Here is a 19,821-nt window from a genome sequence, read left to right on the forward strand (position 1 = left end):
GTGAATCAACAGTGCGGTGCGTTTCTGAACGCTGATACTGATGTACCCACTAGATACATATTTTAAAGACATATATAGTGTATAAAAATAAAAATGCTGCCATTGGTGTTTTTAAAAAATCGACCTATCTACATATATTGATCTCCCTGAAAATGTACATTAAGTTGGGTCGAAGCGAGGGGAGGGAAGTCTTCAGTGAGAGAAACTTTGTATCCCTTATTGTAACATTTAGATATTTACGTCATGCCTGTATTATTTCTTCAATAAAAAAGGTTAATTAAAAATTAAAAAGACAAAACAAAACCCAAAAGACATCGCCGAAAGTATGAGTTTGTTGCCCAGAGCTCTGGTTTTGACTTAGAATGTTTCCTTTAATTAAAGAAGTATATTTAAGCAATTCCTCTAAAACTAGTAACCTCGAGGACGGGAGAAAACAGCAATCGTGCTCTATTATGTGCTGTCGTGAAATTAGAGGGTTGGCTCTCAGCCGACTGTAAGATTAGGTCTCATCCCAAAGCCTGGGAGCCACACGCAGCCCAGCACCAGGGCGTGCTGGTGCCCTGGGAATGGAGCCAAGTTCAGAAACACTAGTCACGGGGGACGAAGGCCACCCGACTTGCTTTTCTGCAAATACAAGTCCTGCTTGCTCTCTGAGGCCCTGCAGAACTTTGTGTTCTCTTCTTCCTACTCCCGTTGGAGTGCAAGGGTTGTGTTTTATTTTGCTCTGTTCCCCGCCCCCCACCCAGAGGGCTTTGATTAGTGATTATTTATAGACAAGATAGAAAGAGAGTAAAATTCAGAATAGTCAGGTGTCCAGGTTTCTGTGTCAAGATGTATGTAATGATGATGACAATGATGGATGAAGTCTGTTTTTTACGGGACACTCTTTGAAGGACTTGGCACGAGTCTTTTTCATCAAATGTCTCTGAAGGACTCCGAGAGTCTGTTATGTTCAACAAAAAATAGGGCTTTTTCCCTGTCTGCTGGTTCGTCGGATGAGTCTACGATGGGAGAATCAGTAATACGCAGAACGAGTGAGGCCGTGCCCTCCATCTCCGCATGTGGGCAGCACAGAGAGTGCGGGCATTTATTGCTCGATTATCAGAGGCCAATAATATGACCATCTTTCTGGAAATGGTGATGAGCTGTCTTCTTCTGCCACCCATCCAGCTGAGCCATCACTGGGGAGCTGTGTCGAGGGATGCTGTCTCCATCAAGGCTTTGTTTCTCCAAATGGGAATTACTGGTTTGCATGGGGTTGTAATCATCCTGGTGAATCCATAGACAGTGGGCTCACATAACAAGCCATGGAACATTTAAACAGCACCCTTCGTAGTTGGGTGGCAGGCTGTTTTCAGTAGGAACAAGGTGAGTTTCCCTCCGCACTGACGTGCTGGGCAAAAACCAATCCAATGGAGAAGACATCCATATATGCATACATACTTTCCTTCCACCTGCCCACTGGGTTTAATTGCTGGCTTTACCGTGGGGCAGGTATGTCGATAATAAACTAAATCTTTCTAGGGTAGCCACTCCTATGCTGGGCTCCCTATCCCCTTCTCTTGCTTTTTTTATCCTTTATAGAACTTAGCAACATGAAACGTGTGTGTGTGTTCTTTCTTGTTGGAGTGTGAGTTCCGTGTCAACAGGAAATGTGTGTTTTGCTCATATTTGCATTTCCAGTCCTGTGAATATCACCTGGAAAGTCAAACTGTATTTGATGAATAAATCAATGAACGAATAAACAGTTTGGTTTACTCATGGTGTTATTCATTACCTGCTTCGGTCCTGTATATAGTCACATATTTATAAAACTTTTTTGGGGTGTGGGGTGGGGGGCAGGCTCACTCCCTCCAGAGCTTGCGACAGTTGGCATCCACACTCATCATGCCCGCGTGGGTCCATCTGCTGGGCAGCCCTGTTTCTACTGATCGCTTATCTCTTTGAACTTGTGTCTGCAGGAAAGACTGGCCTTTGCATCCTCCTCACGAACAAAGTCAGAAGGAAAACCAGACACTTGGAAGGAGTAAACATTGTGTGCAGGAAGCACTCATCTCCAAGATGCTTTTAAAAAGTCATTCAGCCTCTGTCTGGGTCGGCAGAGAAAACCCACAGGCCAGGTTTATCAGGATGGCAAGTGCTGACTCACTGGGGTCCCAGGATAAATCGGAGGTCCTCAGAGCCAGCAGCCTTCCTGGCTGGAGACTGACATCCCATGTTGCTTACGTTTTGGACCAAGATGTAATGCTCAGCTGTTTTGGCTTCCCTCCTCACTGGGTTCTCCTGAGTTGGTAGGTGGCCAGCCTGGTGCCTGCTTTAAGTTATTTTATTTGTCCCTGGAGCTAGTCAAGAGACCAGGATGATCTGGTGAATAAAGCAGCATATTTAATATAATTAAGGCTGCTGCATACAGTTGTGCAGGTTGTACACTGCTCAACTCTAGGAAGCCCCACTTCACATCATTATCTGTATGAATGAGGCTTCCTGGGATTGGTCAGTGCCCAAGTTGTGTGGCCATGTAGCAGTCCTGGGTGTGATCCTATCTGTATAAATCTATAGATTGGGTGTGAACACAGCAGTACGTAGATGGATGATGACTAAAATATTGTGGGTTTAGGTTCAACGAGATGGAAGTTCAGGTGATTTTTACTTTCTTCCTCATATCTTTGTGTATTACTCATTGTTTCCCCACAGGGAACATATTCCATCTACTCAGGACAGAAATGATAAAGTCGCCATCATTGTGAGTTGTACGTGTGGGGGGTGGGGAGGATGCAGACGTGGGCGCATTTCTGTGCGTGAGTGCCTCCGTCCCACCCTGGGTGTAGTGGGGCACTCTCACATGGCTCCTCGATTCACTCACGCACTCAGAAGAGCCCTGACTTCCTGAGTCCCAGCTAACGGAGGTCATAACACTGGTGACCTTGGGCTGCTTCCAGACCTCGCATATTTCGTCTAGCCGGGACGATGTTTTCAAAACTTGGGATCTTACATAAAAGTGGGGATCTCTGGCCTCTCTTCAGGATTGCAAAGATTTGGCAACACCAGGCCTACAGCTGGAAGTGAGGGCCCTGCCCTGCATTTGAGGTCTGTGCTCCCAGCCTGAGCTGCCGACCCCTTGCTGAGTTGGTACTTTCTAGTGGGTGACAGAGCTCCGCAGCCAGGGGTTCTTGGCATGTCCAGTTACTAAACCATTTACTGAGAGCTGTTCACCCCTCCACCCGGCAGTGGGTCCCAGCCCCCCCGGGGCCACACCCCCCATGCTTCCTCCGCTCGCACTCCTCCCCTGGGGGTCTTGGAGATGCCCCTTTCTCTTGGGGGCAGGAGTCTGTCCTAGAATGTCCCGCACAGGGTGGTCCTTTGGTCCTGGTGCTTTACTGACAGTGTGACATCAAAAACGGTTTGCCGTGAAGCCGGTGGTCTTCATTCTAAATTTAATAGCTGCCCAAGAAATGGCCACGTCAAAACAGATCCCTGCCTCCCCCTGAAGCTGTGAGCCACAGAACCGGTGGGAGAGTTTCAGCATCTTGTCAATACCCATCCGCCTGCCTCCTTGTAACATGACCTCTGCTCACTGCGTTTCCTCGTCCTGCACTCGGAAATCAGTTCGAGTGGGACCTTCTCGTGGACGTTCACCCTGAGGGGCGTGCAGAGTGATTCGCTGAGACTGTGGAGAATCAGGACTTCCCAGCACGTTTCTCCTAATCTCATCATTTTAATGCATCCTTTCGTGTATGTTTTATAGTATATTTACATTGCAATAGTCTAAGCACAAAATTGATAAATAAATATGCCCATATTAAGGGAGAATGCCAACAAATAGTTGGTGTGAGTGCATGATAATAAACAAGTATTGGAACCTGCCGTTTTACAGGATTTAGATTTTATGTAGGATCAGCTTTTCCATATCGCTGCTGCGTATACTGGGGTCGTCCCGAAGCCACGGCAGAGACTTAGCCAAGTACCTTCCAGGGATAGAAGGAGGGGCCCAGTGTCACCGGAGCCTCAAAGAATGGCTGATAGCATTGTAAAGAATCACATGAATGTTGTTGGCCGGGGCAGGGCCAGGACGTGGGGAGAGGGTCAAAGCGGCTCCAACAATAAATGAAACGTTCTAGGTCGTGGGGCACGCGGACTCGGTGGGATGGGGTGTTGTTGTAAATGGTTCCCAGTCAAGCAGCAATTAGACACAGCGCGTGATTGTGAGCTATGGCAGGAAGCCTACTGTGTGTGAGGATACAGAGCACGCTTTATTCTTTTCACGGTGAATGAGAGAAAAGAAGCAAAGGTACGAGGAACATTTTTGGAAGAAGCTTTGCTTTGACCCAGAGGGGTTTTCGTTGGACTTTGAACCAGTGGGGAAATGCAGGTTTCTATCCGTTAATGGGGAGGGGTGCTGGTCACCAAATCGACAACTCTTGTAAGCATGCTGCATCCTTCTGTCACCCCAAATAGGAGACACTGGGTGTGGGGATAGCAAAATCAAGTGTGAACGGCGGTCAGCACCCGGGTTCCTAGCTGGTTCGGTAATGTTATTGGATGCTGTGCTTGGAACACATAGACACACATGTTTGTATGTGTATGTGTATGTGTGTACATATGTGTATATGGGTATACAGTTGACCCTTGCACAACACGGGAGTTAGGGGTGTCAACTCACTGCACAGCCCAAAATTTGAGTCTAACTCTGAATCCCCAGAATGTAACTCCTAGCAGACTGCTGTTGATGGGGAGCCTTACCAATAACATAGACCATTGATCAGCACGTACTTCATATGTTCTATGTATTATATATTGTATCATTGCAAAAGGGAGGCTAGAGAAAGTAAAATGTTACTAAGAAAACCATAAGGAAGAGGAGATACATTTATGGTCCTTGCTGTATTTATCGAAAAAAACCCTGCATAAGTGGATGTGTGCGGTTCAAGCCCATGCTATTCAAGGGTCGACTGTGTATATATGTGTATGTATAGTTTTGTGTGTGTATGGCATAGCTCTGCTATGTTTTAAAAACACAATATGCCCTTAACCCAAGCAGGTTTTACTTTTATCCGTCCCCATGCACGTGCCCACCATGGGAGAAATGATGGCTGTTCTCCCCGTCACTACGGTAGATATATTTTCAAGTATAAATATGCAATAGAGTGTCTCTGGAAATGAAGCGCTGTGTTTATCCCTGTGTAATGAAGCTGTCAGGGTAACCTGTATGGATGGAACCACAAGTAGGTTATAAAACTTCCTTTAATGAATATACGTAACTCAGTTGTCATAAACGAAGGCAGGAATTAGCACTTGGTTCAAACCCAGTGAAGCCAAACTGCACATGTCCTACGAATTATCTTAATGGTTCCCAAACACCGCCACTTACAGCGAGGTTAGCATGTAAAAATGGCTAGCCCGACGACAAACCTTGTTCAGTATGCACCATAGATAATGCGTTCGAGGAATAACCACCCAGTTTCCCATGTGTGTTCGCACTTGATAGAAGCCATTCAGGGATACCTCTTGAGCAAGGATCCGTCCTTCTGTTCAGGACATCTGCAACATGCCCTAGGAATGTGTCTTCTCTTATGAAAACACTGTGTCGGTGAAAAGCAACCTCCTAGTGTCCTGCACTGCGTTTCAGAAAGAATGTCCCCTTCAAAATAATGTTATTTATTACAGCGTCACGTTAGCGCAGTAGGATCACTAGGAACAAATACTGGGTACTTCACAGGTTACATAAGCAACCACGTTCTTTGCTGAGAACTTGAAAACGATTCACGGAAGAAGCATTATCTGAGCTCCACATGACCTACTTGTGAGTACAATTTAAGAAAAATATGAGCCCATTCTGTATCAGAAAAGTCTTACACACTGGTATCTCCTGTAGAATGAAAAGATCACCAAATCCAGAATGATGACCTATTTATTTAAAGCAAATTTGACTCAATAAAATTCCAGCGCGCCATAATTGGGACAGCCCTTAGAATTCATCTCCATATAATAGCATCTGTCCTCAGTGAATTGAACTTTTTTTAGCCACCACGTCCTGGTTGCCTGCTATTTAATAGAGTTGCTGCAAGGCAGAAATCATAGCTTATTCACCTTCGTGTCTCACCGGAGTACCCAGAAAATGAGACGGCTTTCTGGCCTGTGCATTCACTTCCTAATTTATAAATGGGTGCATTCAAAGTGTTGGCCCGTATGATGATTATTTAAAACACAAAACATGCGATTTTTTTTTCCTGCAGAAATAATGTTATCCATTGAAGCTCGCCTCCTAAAACTTCCAGCTTTAGCATCGTGAGGGCCACACACGATGATTCCCCTTCTCTTTGTAGAACAGTCAAATCAGGTTGTGTGTTGGGGTTCCCCGGACCACCCTGCGGTTTGCTGACTTGCCAGGAGGACTCAGGATGCAGCATAGAGTCCTAATCATAGGGGTGATTTGTTACAGCGAAGGACACAAAGCAAATTCAACAAAGGGAAAAGACGCATGGGGTGAAGTCTGGGGGAGCTAGGCACAGGCTTCCAGAACCTTCTCCTGGGGGAGTCATGCGGGACGCCCCTGGTCCCTCAGCAATGACTTGTGGCCTCATGTGTGAGTCTCGTCCACCCGGGAAGCTCAGCTGAGCCCAGAAGCCCAGGGTTTTCACTGGGGGCTGGTCACCAGGCCCCTCTGCCTGGCATGCACCGTGATCCCAGACTCCGGTGGGTGTCAGGCATAAGCCCCGTTGTTTGTACCAACTGTTTGCGTATGGTGAGCCCCTCTTCTCAGGGAACGGTGGGAACCCCCTCCCATAAGCCCAGAGCTTGGATGCCAGCCAGGAGCCTCCTTGCAAGTGGGCCTTTCTGGAATACCAACCCCAGACCTGCTTCTGGGTCTTCTACACAATGTACTTTGAAGTTGTTTCTGGGGGAGGTCTTGTTCTTGGGGTTAGGGGTGGGCGTGTCCCTCTCTCTCCTCCTCCCGCCCTGCTTGTCTCTGAGTGGGCACGAGAGTTCGGAGGCGGAGGCCGGTGTCTGTGGCCGGGGCTCCGTGTCCGTGTGTGCACAGCAGTTGGACCTCTGGAGGGACCCCCCACCAGACGGTCTTCTCCCCAGTCACCCGCTCACCCCCCCGGCTCTTGCTGGAAGGTTCCTCGTGTGCTTCCCAAGGGACGAGGAGGAGAAAACCCGTCAGGAACATGACTCTCAGACATGAGGCCAGTTCGCACATGCATTGCATTTTGTGTTGTGCACTTGCCGTTCTGGATGTTTGTCACTTGAAACTTCTGAGAGCAAATCGGGGCTCTGCTGTGATAGACCCTTCCTCGCTCACCAGCTTCTCGGGAAGGAACCAGGCCCCTCGTATCTTGGCGAGCAGCCTCTGGGCATGTCACGGTCCCCCTGCCTCGGACGATGAGGGAGGAGTGAAGGAATGGGCTTGTGTGTGCCGGAGAGCAAATCTGCAAAGTCCGAGTGAGTGTTCGATCTCTAGACACGCGCTGACCAGCGACGGGTAGCAGGGAGCGTGAGTGGGATGGGGGTGAACGGCTTCCGCGCCAGATGGGTGTGTGTCAGGCCAAGGGGAGCACCGGGCACGGCTCGGGCTGCGAGGTGTTTCGGGGCCAGGGGACACCTGGGTCACCGCTCCGTGGAAGCACTGACCCCGCAGGACGCGTGTGATACTTCAAAGCGCTGCGACTGTAGGGAAGCGCACCTGGTGGGTGGGGCACAGTGGCCCGGCAGCCGCCAGGACCCAGATGCTCAGGGCAGGGGGGAGGGGGGCTGTGTGGTGGGAGGGGCGCGGGCGGGGGGGCGGGGTGGGAGTGGGGGTGCGCGGGCGGAGTCGGACCGCTGTGTTCAAGCCTCAGCTCCTGTGGTCCTGGGGCCCCTCCTTAGGCCCTGAGCACACCTGAGGGAAGCAGGTGGTCCAGGCGAGGCTTCCGTCAGCGCCTGGCGCAGAGGGGAGGGTCCGTGAGCGCGCGGTGTCAGAACTAACTTCATTCATGCAGTTTTAATTCATTTCCTTCTCCTGTTTAGTTATCATAGTCTAGGGGTTTTCAAGAAAGTCATTGTTTAAAAAAAAAAAAAAAACCGAAGCCACCCATGAGCGCAGCTGTATTTCTTCATGCCCGCAGACTACTGGCCCTGTGCTAAAGGTGGGGATGACCGGGGGACAGTTAGGACAGATGGATTGCGAGGTGCTGGCAGATACGTGATTAAATCGTATCTGTTTAGCGGGAGCTGACACCTGCCGGGCAGCCCCGTGCAGGTGTGTTCCCCGTGCTCCCAGAACCCGCGGGACCCCCGGCTCCCCAGCGCCGTCTGAGCTGTGCACTCTCTGTCTCCTACAGGGCCAAGGTGCAGAAGGGCGTGAGCGTCGTGGGGGTGAGAGCCAGCAGCCCTTCCATTTGGGAGGTCACGGAGGGCACGGACCACAGTGGCAAGTATGCACCTGCTGTCATCGTTTGTCAGAAGAAATCTGCTGGCTCGGAAACCAGGTGAGTCCCGCGGCGTCCGGCATCTCCAGACTTGCTGTGACGGGGAGCTCCTTCTCCCCGCGTGTGCTGACAACCCGTTCTCACTGTGGTTTGCATGTGGTGCCTGTTGTCTGTATAACCAGATACAGACAAATAGTTGACCCCCTCCACAGTTGAGCATAACCTTGGGGCACCTGCAAGGACTGCTCCGTGCAGGTGGGATTTATCTGCAGATGGTCCTGCCCTGCCTCATGGCCTCCTCCCCCTCGGTCTGGGCATCTCTGATATGATGGCCTGTCCCTCGAGTGTTACAACAGCGCTGTGTGTATCTGGGCACACGTGGGGTGCGTTCCCCATTTGCCACGTAGACGTATGTGATTGTGCACACGCACTTTCTGATGAACGGCAGGCTGTCTGCTGTGGAATGATGGGCCATTGTGAATCACTCTAGAGACAAATTAAAACTTGAATCTGTGTCTGATACCCACCAAATTAGAAACCCTCAACTCACAGCTGGGCAGAGAGACTTGGAAACTCAGTGGTTCTTGATTTATTCCTGTTTTTCTGAAACCTCATTTGTGGCTCTGGAGAATTCCTAGTCTGGTCACATATTTTTACTGCTTTCAAGCTGGTCGGTTTTTGCTCTGTATATTATGGAAAATGGAAAAAATAACAAGCAGATGAATCCCAGGTATGTAACACGTTATTTCTGGTGTCAAATTATTGAACTTCATAGCTCAGTGTTGGGAAAAAAACGTTTGCTTTCCATTTACTTATTCTAATATCGAGAACGTGAATCTCAGCTGATAGCTAGGATACATTTTTTTGGTTCATTATCAGGGAGCATTTGATGCCAGTCTGGGGACAGTTTGACTTGGGGTCCCGTCTGTGTTCCCCGCGCTGGTGGTGCTCCAGGACTCAGGTCGTCACCTCTCAAGCTCTCGCTTGTGTCCTTCCTTTTGTGACCAGTGTTCTAAGAGTTTTTCATGAAGATTTGCTTGCACAGCAAATGAGAGGAAAAGGAAGAAATTCGGATTTAGAGTTCTGCCCTATGTAGTAACAGAATGGCACACTGATTCACGTAATGAACTTACACATATCCACACATCCAAACATGGCTGTGCCAGTCATGTGATTTGGAAAGTAGAGGTAAAAAACCTTAGTAAGGATTTCTTTTGTGTTGTGAAGTTAGCAAAAATGAGGAAGGAAAGATGGATGGATGTATGGATAGATGCGTGATAGGTAGTTCGGTAGGCGGGTAGGCAGGTGTTCTTTACCAGGAGAGGAATTTGGGAAGAAGGATCTCAACCAGTCTGTTTTGTTTTCTGCTCTCTTTCTTGCATTTTCTCTGTGGGTTATTATTAAAAGTAGGGGTTGGAGTGTTTTCTATGAAACGTGAAGAGATTCGAACTATTTTAAACTTTTTTTTTTTTTTTTTTTTGGCTTTTGAATTTCTGGCTAAGAATTAGTTCAGTTTGTCTTGGCCCTGGAGGAGAAGTAAGGAAACTTTCTGAAGGTGCCTCATCCCAATTAAGGTGTAAGCTGCTTTTCCTGAGTCAAGCGAAGGCCTTGAACACTTCTTTAAGTGGGACAGAAACTCAGCGTCTGCAGAACACATGGAAACATACCAACATATGGGGCTTGCCACTTTTCTTTTATTTCTATCAGTATCTTCTTTCAGAAGCAAGTGCCGCAAATGGAATACCAAGTTATTCCTTCAAAATCCTGATACCATAATGCCATTGCCTATGGAGAACATGCCTTATCCCTTTGTAGATTCTGATGTCCGTTCTCTGTTTCCTGCTGTGGGTCCAGATGATATGAAAAAAAGCACACATGTACACAGACATACAGACTTATGTGTGTCTGTGTAGGTAATATGTGATATATATTATATATATATATGTGTACCACGTGTTTGTGTCCGTAATGAGATACATGTATCTGTGTAGCGGGACTCTATGGAACACATATACAATACATATATGATATGGGTGTTTAAGCATGTGCACACATGTATGCACACATTGTCATGTGATTTATCCGTACTCACATGTGTCGATGGGCGTGGAGGGTTATGTTTTTAGAATCCAGTTCTTTCGCCGCAGCTAGGAAGGATCTGCCTAATGAGGAAGCCTGCACGTGTGAGCTCTCCCTGTTTGGGAATGTGACTCTCCTGTTTGCAGCTCTGGTTCCAGCCCCTACAGCAGCATCTGGTGCATGTGGGGATCTCCGTAAATGTTTATTTCCCGCAGTTCTAGAATTCCACTTCATCTCTGTTACTACATGCGGTGGGATGCAAACCATACATCCTGAATCCTCGCCAGTACACCTGTTTAAAAAAGCAAGGTGTATAACAGGGTGTATATTGAAGGCCAGTTTGGGGGAAAACCCAGGGAAAGGTACTTTTTGAGCAGAGGATGTGGTAACTGTGCTTTCTCCTGGGTGGGGTGTCAAGAAGTTGGGGGAGAAGGCTGAGTGTAAGTTACATTATCCTGTGAACCATTTGGACTGTGAATTTTTCAGTCTGTGCGTGTATTACCATTTAATAAAATGTATACAGCCAAATTGACATTTTTGAATATGATATATTCATTAATATATTCAATTTTTCTCCTCACTTCAGAAATTTTCATTTTACTTCTGTCTGCACAGTATTCAATGAAGAAATACCATGCTCCAGTATTTGGGGTAGTGAGCCGCCTGGGAGGAGAACCATTTCTCTTTATTTGAAGGATAATTGGAAAATGTATTATGGAGTGGATAGTTTAACATTAGAAGGTTTTGCTTCAGAAGTTGTCTTGCTTTATAAGTTCTCCCCACTCTCTTTGAATGTTTCTTAGTTATTCGTAAAAGTCAGAATCAGATCATCAGAATGCAAAGAGGCAATCTTAATTAGCCCGAGAGTCATGGATTTTGTATTGCTAATAATTCACCGGATCACGAAGTTGCGTTAATGAAGTTAAGTCAGTGTGACGGGTGTAATTTTATGGATTAAGGAGACACTTGTGGTAGTGATGAATTCAACTGGAAGGAGAGATGATCTCTCATCTGAGTTGAAATACAGCCTTCCCTTTCTGGAGAAGTTTGGTTGCTGAAAACCTTATCATCATAGTATTAACATATCAATGTTATCACAGCCAGGGGGGCTCTGGAAATAGTATGGAACAGACTAGAATAACTAATGCTCTGCCCATCAGATTCCATTTTGCATTTTTAGAATCTCACTCACTACAGCACAAGGTAAACTGAGGCCAGTGTGTAACAGAAGCCATATATTTTTTACGTACTTGCTCTTCTCTGCATAGAGGAGTGTTTTCCAAGTTGCCACTGTTGCTGTGTAAATGATTTTAGGTGGTAACATTGAATAAACTTGAGTGACATTTGCTTCCATGGCTTTCGGTTCTCTAGGAAGACTTCTGATGGAAACGCTCAGCCTTGGCCTTACGGTGTCTCCTTTGCCAGCAGATCATAGAGAGGCAAGAGTACACAGCTAGAATTTGATTTTTTTTTTCATAATTATCATCTACTTATTATATATGACACTGATGTTATGTTTATCATAGGTAATGTGTCCTGCTTTAAAACATATATATTTTAAGAGCATGAACTGCTGTAGAAATAATGGATATTTCAAATAGAGGCAGAAATGACTAAAGTCATGAATGTACATTCAAAGTGAGGTTATTCTGGCATCGATAAGTATATCTCAGGCTCTGTTAGGATTATTTGATTACTTAATTTTTAATGCAAATAAGAGTGACTTAAGCAAGACAGAAGTTTATTTCTCTCTCACCCAGAAGAAGCCCAATGTAGGTGGGCCAGGGCTGGTACATCAACTCCCCAGTCCTTCAGGGTCCCAGCCACCTGTCTTTTTGCATGGCATGCTGGTGCAGGGCTTGCATCCTCACAGACTAAGATGACTGCAGGGGTGCCGGTCATCACATCTGCCCTGTTGAAAAGGGTCTTCTCAGCTGGGTCAGCTCCCTTTCAGCAGCTGGAAACCATGCCAACAAACCCCAATTTCCTCTTGCATCTCCTCGGCCAAGACTCAGTGAAGTGGCTGCACCAGACATCAAAGGAAAGTAGGAAACATCACTGATGACGGACAGTGATGTGTTCAGCTCAGCATCATTTTTCCGTTCCAAAGACAGAACAGACCAAGTGGATACGGCAGCCCAAATCCTCTTTCTCAGCAATTTTTAAAGGGCAGACGTTGTGGGATTTCCAAAAGGAAGATGAAAAGCACATGGTACCTGGCAGTCTCTTTCACTCTGCCAGGCTCCTATGGAGGTTCCCAGAGAAATATAAAGGGAATATAGGGTGGGTAGACCCACCTTAGCAATGCACCAGAAACGTTATGCACCGGTTAGAAAGTTAAGGCAGAGTTTGTTCAGGTGTAGATGGTACTGAGCTGAACGAGATTGCCAAGGGGGCCTGTCCCAAGTGTGCATGAGAGAGAGAGAGAGAGAGAGAAAGCTGGACTGTGAGTGGAGACCCAGGCATGAAAAGCCGGGACTGGTCCTGATGCAGACAGCACGCACAGGTGTGCGTGAACATGAAGAGCCAGCAAGGCATTCCCTCTGGAAGTGGCAGAGTCCCCGCGTGGGGGGCACCCCCAGGGACTGGTGAGAATGAACTCGGGGAAAACCCTCAAAAACCCGAGACAGAGACAGAACTGCCTTGCATGAAACAGAGATGCTTTTAAACACTGATCGGTGTTCTCAGACTCCGGTCAGAAAAGATGGATCGAGCCTCGAGGAGGAGAAGCCACAAGATCAGGAAGACGGAGAGAAGCTGGAACACCATGGCCGTTGGGTTCAGGGCTGCAGAAACTCGAATCCACGTCGCTGGGCAAAACCTTCAGGAGAAAGAAACTTCAGAAGAGAGCATGAGAAGTGGAAAGAAGGAGAGACCCCTGAAACCAGCCAAACGAGTGTAAACAAAGAATGACCACAGGAACATGGGAGCTAACCTAGTTACCAAAGAGTCCAGCACTCCTAGCTCTGCAGCCAGGGGAACTGAAAGCAAGAGTTTGCACAAAAGTTGTTGCATGCACTTCACACCAGCATCACCCATCACAGCTGAAAAGCGAGCAGATAAACCAGTGTGGTGTGCCACCCGAGGGGACCCTGCTTGCATTTACACAAAGGGAAGTGTTGACCCATCTACAACACGGACCAGCTCTGAGCACGTCACGCCACGCGATACGAACCGTTTAGACGATGTGTCCCGAGCGGGCCACTTCTTAGACCTGTGTCTGGGCAGCTCCGCGGTTGCTGGGGAGCGGGGGCTGAGCCTGACTGCTGGTGCACGTGGGTTCCTTTCAGAAGTAATAACCGTATCCTGCAGGTCGGTAGGGGGGCTGTAAGCCACTCGCCTGTACACTTTAAAGCGAGGACTTTGACAACATATGAATTATATCTTAATTAATGTGCTATAAAAGTGGATTACAAAATTGCTTTCAAGAGAATGCCAGTTTGTTTCTAAATGAATAGAGGGCAGGAAAAATTGAGACAGGACCCAACAGAATGTAGACCGCGCTCATCCCCAGGTGGTGACGTCATGTGTGACGCATGCATTCCTTGTCATTTTCTCTGTGTGTGTTTCTGAAAATTCCTGTAGTGAAGGTGGATTGTTTTGAATTAGGAAAAGAAGAGATAGGGAAAACAGAAAAATTAAGCTGTCCTGCACTGTGACAATTGTTGTTTAACAGAGTCCTGGATGCTTGTCCTTGTCGTTACGGAGTAGAATATGGACTACTTGGGGATGCTGTGTCCATCTGCGGGGTTGCCCAGATTCAAAGCCAGAAAGGTCTGGCCCCTTTGTTTCAGGCAATAATTACTTGTGATAGAGATCTTATAGATTGAAAACTGTTCCGTTTTGCTTTAGAAGTGCAGTGTGATGATTGCTCTTTGCTGCTGTGGGCTGTAGCGAGATGTGACGGACCCAGTGATGGAAAATAAAGATCTTGAGATTTCTTTTAATTAATGTAATAATTTGATTAGATATATTTTCCGGGGGTCTGTCTTCAGCGAGGCAGTTCAACTCTTCTGACGTCTAGAACCTGAGGTTAACAACAACAAAGCCTGAGATGATGGTATAAAGTTGTCAAAATTGTACATCTTTCCTGTGTAAGTGTGATTTGTTTGATGCCTTAAATGCTTGCGGCATCCTTATCATTGATTTCGGATTACGATATGCATACGTTTTACCATTTGAATGAGAATTCCTTTCCGAAGGGGTAGAAGGAACAGGGGCATCAGAGCCAGGGAATCTGATATGTTTCATTTTTATGCTGACCGACTCACGTCACCAGAGAAGTAATAGGAGGTAAAGCATCCTCTTCTGTGATACCAGCAACAATAACGCGAGGTCGACCTTTGCCGAACTCTTATGCGAATCTCATATAATCCTGCATGTGAACACACTGAAATAATCAAGGGCACCATGCTAAGAAAACCATCTATTAATTGTTTTCAGATTGTTAAAATGGCGTATAATATAGGGAGCCTGCGTACCCAAGTCCTCCTAGATCGTGGAGAATTATATTTTATTTCCATATTCTAAATGAAAACTTTCGTAGAGTATGAGATGAATTACGTTAGTTGCCTGTGGAGGTTTTATCAAGTATCAGGTCTGAATTCAGAACCTGTCAGAAGCATTTCCATTCAAGTATGTTTTAATAACTTCGGCATTAGGGATACAACAGACCGAGGTATTGTTTCCAATACTACCAGATAGCATTTCTTCTAATCATATTGCAAAGGGGGGGGGAAAGGATGCACATAATAAAATGTTTTTCTGAGAATGAGGAAGAACAAGGGGTGTTTATAGTGCTGTGCTGGAGGAATTATAAAATGCTTCATCCACTTTGGAGAGATATCTGTTGGTATCTGGCTAGTAACATTTAAGACGTGCATCTGTATGACCCTAAAATTGCATTTCTAGATATATCTAGTCCAGATTAAGGCTTGACTATGGATGTGGAGAGATGTGTACAATGGCATTCGTTGCTGTAGTTTTAAAAATCACTGATGGCCAGAAATAAACTAAATATTCATCAAGAGGTGAATGGACTTTACAGTACATTCATATGGTGGAATCTTATTCTGCCATTGTGAGGAGTGGCTTAGATATAATTATATATATATTTTAAGACTTTACTTATTTATTTATTTGAGAGAGAGAGAGAGAGAGAGAGCAGGGGGAGAAGCAAACTCCGCGCTGAGCATGGAGCCCGATGCAGGGCTTGATCCCTGGACCCTGAGATCATGACCTGAGCCGAAACCAAGAGTTGGACGCTCAACCGACTGAGCCACCAGGCGCCCCTAGATCTAGTTATTAATGTGTGGCAACCTCAAATTGACCTGAACATCCAGCATTGTGGAGAGTAGGATGTTTGGATACCATGTCTGATGTTACCTCTCAAGTGATTACAAAAGAGACATGCAGAATTGTGTTGTTTTTGAGGGAAACAGAATTAATACAGACGGAGGTGGGATGATACTGCTCCTTGAAAGTCCAGCCTCGCACGCACGACTCGGGAGGATGGTGTGCAGGATGCTCTGCAGGCAGCGTCGAGGAGATGGCTCTGGGATCTTCCCAAGACTGTGCCTCGTTCTGTCCCAGGAAACGGAAGATTCCTTGTGCTGCTTCCCCGAGAAACATACAGACTAAGGATGGTGGCATGATAATTCCAGCACATGGCATTACAGTTAAGGGGAAATTATGAGCCCAATTCTCTGTGAAATTATACCTCGGGCAGACTCATTTACCATTTCCCAACACCCACCCAATCCCATTATGTGGAAACACGGGGAAGCATGAGCTTTGCCTTAATTTACCCGTGTGTTGCTTTACTTTTATTACATCCATATATTTGATACTTAATATCTCCCATTTCCAAGTAGAGTACCAAATTTAGAACTAAATTATTTAGCACCCGCTTTCAGCGGGTGACAGCAGTGAGTTAGTGCCGTTCGTCTTGACTTGCAGAAGCTGCCTCTGCTCTCGGTGGGACCCCCGGGGCGTGCAGGACTCCGGCGCCAGGTGCCCTAGCTACAAAGCTAACAGTTGCGGCCTGAGTAATAACCTAATAGCAACGAGGAGTATGTCACGCCGCTCGCTGTGTTCATCAGTGCCTCATCCACACACTGCGGTGCTGTGCCTCCCGGCCGACGTTGGGCTGCTGGTGGTGTATGATTTCACAACACCGGCCGGCCCTGTACCCACTGCGTCGAGGAAGGATCAGCTCTTCATTCGTTGGAATCACCAGAAGCATCTAATAGCAGGCATATCTGATGGGACCCAGAACGGCCCGTCTAGAAACCCGTGGCCTGCTCGTCGTCTTCGAATACATTTCTGAGCTGGAGACCACGTGGGGAGGGAATGTGTGTGTGTGCGTGGGTGTGTGTGGGGGGGTCTGTGCATGTGCACAGCCCTTAGAATCCTGGTCTCCGAAGAAGGAAAACATTATCAGTAAGAGTCCTATGGGGAAAAATATGTCAATGTCTGTATCTGTGTATCCATGTATCATTTCTCTGTCTCTTCTAGATCTGTATCTTGTCTCTATCTTGTTTCTATTTATACTTACACATATGTGTAATATGGATACGTGCATAATGCAAAATACGATTTTTTAAAAAATTTGCTGAGAGTCATGAGTATCTGTAGTCATACTTGTTTTCATAGGTGTTCATTGTACAACAGGTGCATAGTACCTTAGATGTTTTTGAGGGTGAGGGAGAAGTTCTTAGGGACAGCCAGCCTTCTGGTCACTTAGCTATCCGGGCTGCTCTGATCTCGGCCTTCGTGCTCTGTGACCGATCTTGGCTGTGAGCGCCTGCAAACATCCCGAAATCTCCACATTTCCCTGGTGTGCTCAGCCTCATGTGTTTGGATTATCTGTTTCTTGAAGGCCTGGGGGGCAGCTTAGAAAGATAATAGTATTTCATGGGACGTTAAAAAAAGAAACAAAAGGAGAATTATAGGATCCATCCAAAGGAGCTTTATTTATAGTCCAACTGTGAGAAGTATCATCTTGTTTCTCGGGTTCTAAAAATTTCATTCTGATTATTGTTCTCTTGGACAGGATGGCTTCTTTTATTTTTAAATGTACATATTTTGGATATTCTCTCTGCTTCCGTGCTTTGTGCCGATTGGTTCAAGAAGTTTCCCTGGGGACTTGTTAGCCTTTGACTCTTGTGATTAATTTTGTCGCCAGTTAGCCTGGCGCACCTTCTCTTTTTAGGCCTAGTTGGAGAAGATAGCAAGAAGGTCACGAAACTTTATATTCTTACTTAGTGCTCTCTCTTTTTTTTTTCCCTGTTGGAGCTTTGGAGTTATAAATTATATATCATAAAATTCACCCATGTAAAGTATGCAGTTAAATGAGTTTTAGAAAACTTTGACCATCACCACAATCTGGTATTAGAGCGCACTTCCGTTACCAGAGTCTTTTTTTTTTACTCATCTGCTGTGAATTCCCACCTCCTCAATTCCAAGCAATGACCGATCTCTTTTCTGTCTCCATAATACCGCGTTTTCCATATTAGCCCAAAATGGAAACAACCCAAATGTCTCTCAACTGGTGAGTGGCTAAAACACTGAGCTACACCTTAGCTGTGGAATAGTACGCAGCGATGAAGAAGAACACCCCGTGTGCATGAGCAGGCTTGGCTGAACCTCAGCGGCGTGCTGCTGGGGGCGAGAGTGCAGAAACAGGAGGTGATGTGTTCTATTCCCCATTTATATGCAATTTCTAGACCTCAGTTTATGGTAGTTCATTTTCTCCCTGGCATCCACCAAGTTACCAGGCACCAGATTACTTTATTATTTCCTGAATTACTTTTATTTTCCTCTTTTTATAGATGAATTTGCTCTTTTATGAGATTTCAAAACTTTTTCTCGGTGGAACCTTAACTTGATCGGCGGTCAAGGAAATGATGTTGTAGCCAGCCAGCAACAAGAGCATTTTCATCTCACTCTTTTGAAGAGATTTATCTCATTGAACCAAAGATTCCAATCAATAAACGCAGGGGGCTCTCAATCCTTCATCTTTGTCATAAAGGTAGATCTGGTTTTTATACCATAGAAATAAGATGTATGACCTCAACTCCCATTACAAGGTCGTGGCCTCTTGGCTACAGTCAGAATTCTGAAATATTCTGGAAAGGAAAAAAAACTGGGTTTTTCAGTTGTGGATAGATGCCAGCATAGAATGCAATTAGGTCAGGATCTGTTTCAAAATGTGCAGCAATCCTCTGGGACTCTCTAAACATAAGCAAGTGTCTTTCCACTCCGTTGACGTCAGTGTTAGTCACGGGGATTGTCTCTGTCGGTCACTGCTTAGCATTGTCCCCGTGTAACTTTCGGAGCCCGAGGTACTTGCTGGATGTGGTTTTGATGACCCACTCCTGGAAGCAGATGGAACGTGGATGAGAACAGCACTTTGCTTGGTGTGTCGGTGCTCATTACAACAGATCCTCATGGAGAAAACCGGCATGGAGCCCTGAGAAAGGGCCGCGACGGTGTGAGTGCCTGGGGACTGCGTGGCCTGGCTGCTAAATGCTAGTAGCAGTTGGCCTTGATATGGAGACGTGGGATGTCTCCACCCCGTGCCGCTCGGTGGTTGTGGGCGTAGACTGCTGCTTTTCCATGAAATCATCCAAACGGAGGGGAGTCAGACTGAAAACCGTTGAAGGTGGGCCACGTTCCGCGAAGCCCAGCGAGAGTGCGCTGTGTTTACGGCACTCGCCCGCCCTTCCCACCTGCAGGATGGCCCGCTTGCTCCCTGGCCTCGACGCGCTCTCCAACGGGAGTAAAGTGATTCAGAAGGGAGTTTATCTCACCCGAAGCGGAAACGAGGATCCCTTGGGTGCTGAGGTTAGCTATAACATCCAAACCGTGCAAGCCGTTGGTACCAGTGAGTTCTGGGGAGAGTTTGCTGCTCGCACCGGGCACTGGATGCCGCATTGTCTGTGTGGCTGTGGACAGGTCGCCAGTCTTACGGGAGCATGAGGGGGTTGGGCACCAGGGTCGTAAGTGGTCCACCATGTTTTATTTAATGCCCACAATGTCACGTCAGGTACGGCCTGACGCTGTCCTCCTGTCCAGCTTCAGCGCCACCTGGCCCGCATTCCTCGAGTCCTTCACAGTGCGCGGCGTGTCTTACCTGTTTTATCTTGTGCTTTATTCCGATTGCTCCCCAGCTGCCGCTGAAGCGAGGGTCCCCATCCTTTTTGGGGGCCGTGGACTGCGTTGGCAGCTCCCTCATGCCTAGGAATCTTTTCTCAGAATACTGTTTTTAATTTCATAGAATCAAACTCCTAGCAGAGCCGAGGACGGTGGTTATATTGAAACGTGGTTTAAA

General features: G+C 46.7%; 1 protein-coding gene across 1 annotated transcript in view; it reads left to right on the plus strand.

Moving 5' to 3' along the window:
• TMEM132D (transmembrane protein 132D) overlaps positions 1-19,821 on the plus strand; it is a 547,655-nt gene that overhangs the window by 240,835 nt on the left and 286,999 nt on the right. Inside the window, exon 3 of the mRNA XM_045886451.2 lies at positions 8,322-8,468. Coding sequence (XP_045742407.2) covers positions 8,322-8,468 — 147 coding nt within the window. The remainder of the gene's footprint in view (positions 1-8,321; positions 8,469-19,821) is intronic.

This window comes from Mirounga angustirostris, unplaced genomic scaffold (genome assembly GCF_029215605.1).
Source record: "Mirounga angustirostris isolate CCGP_5_RB_7025 unplaced genomic scaffold, mMirAng1.0.hap1 SCAF_14, whole genome shotgun sequence".
In the NCBI taxonomy this organism is placed as follows: Eukaryota; Metazoa; Chordata; class Mammalia; order Carnivora; family Phocidae; genus Mirounga; species Mirounga angustirostris.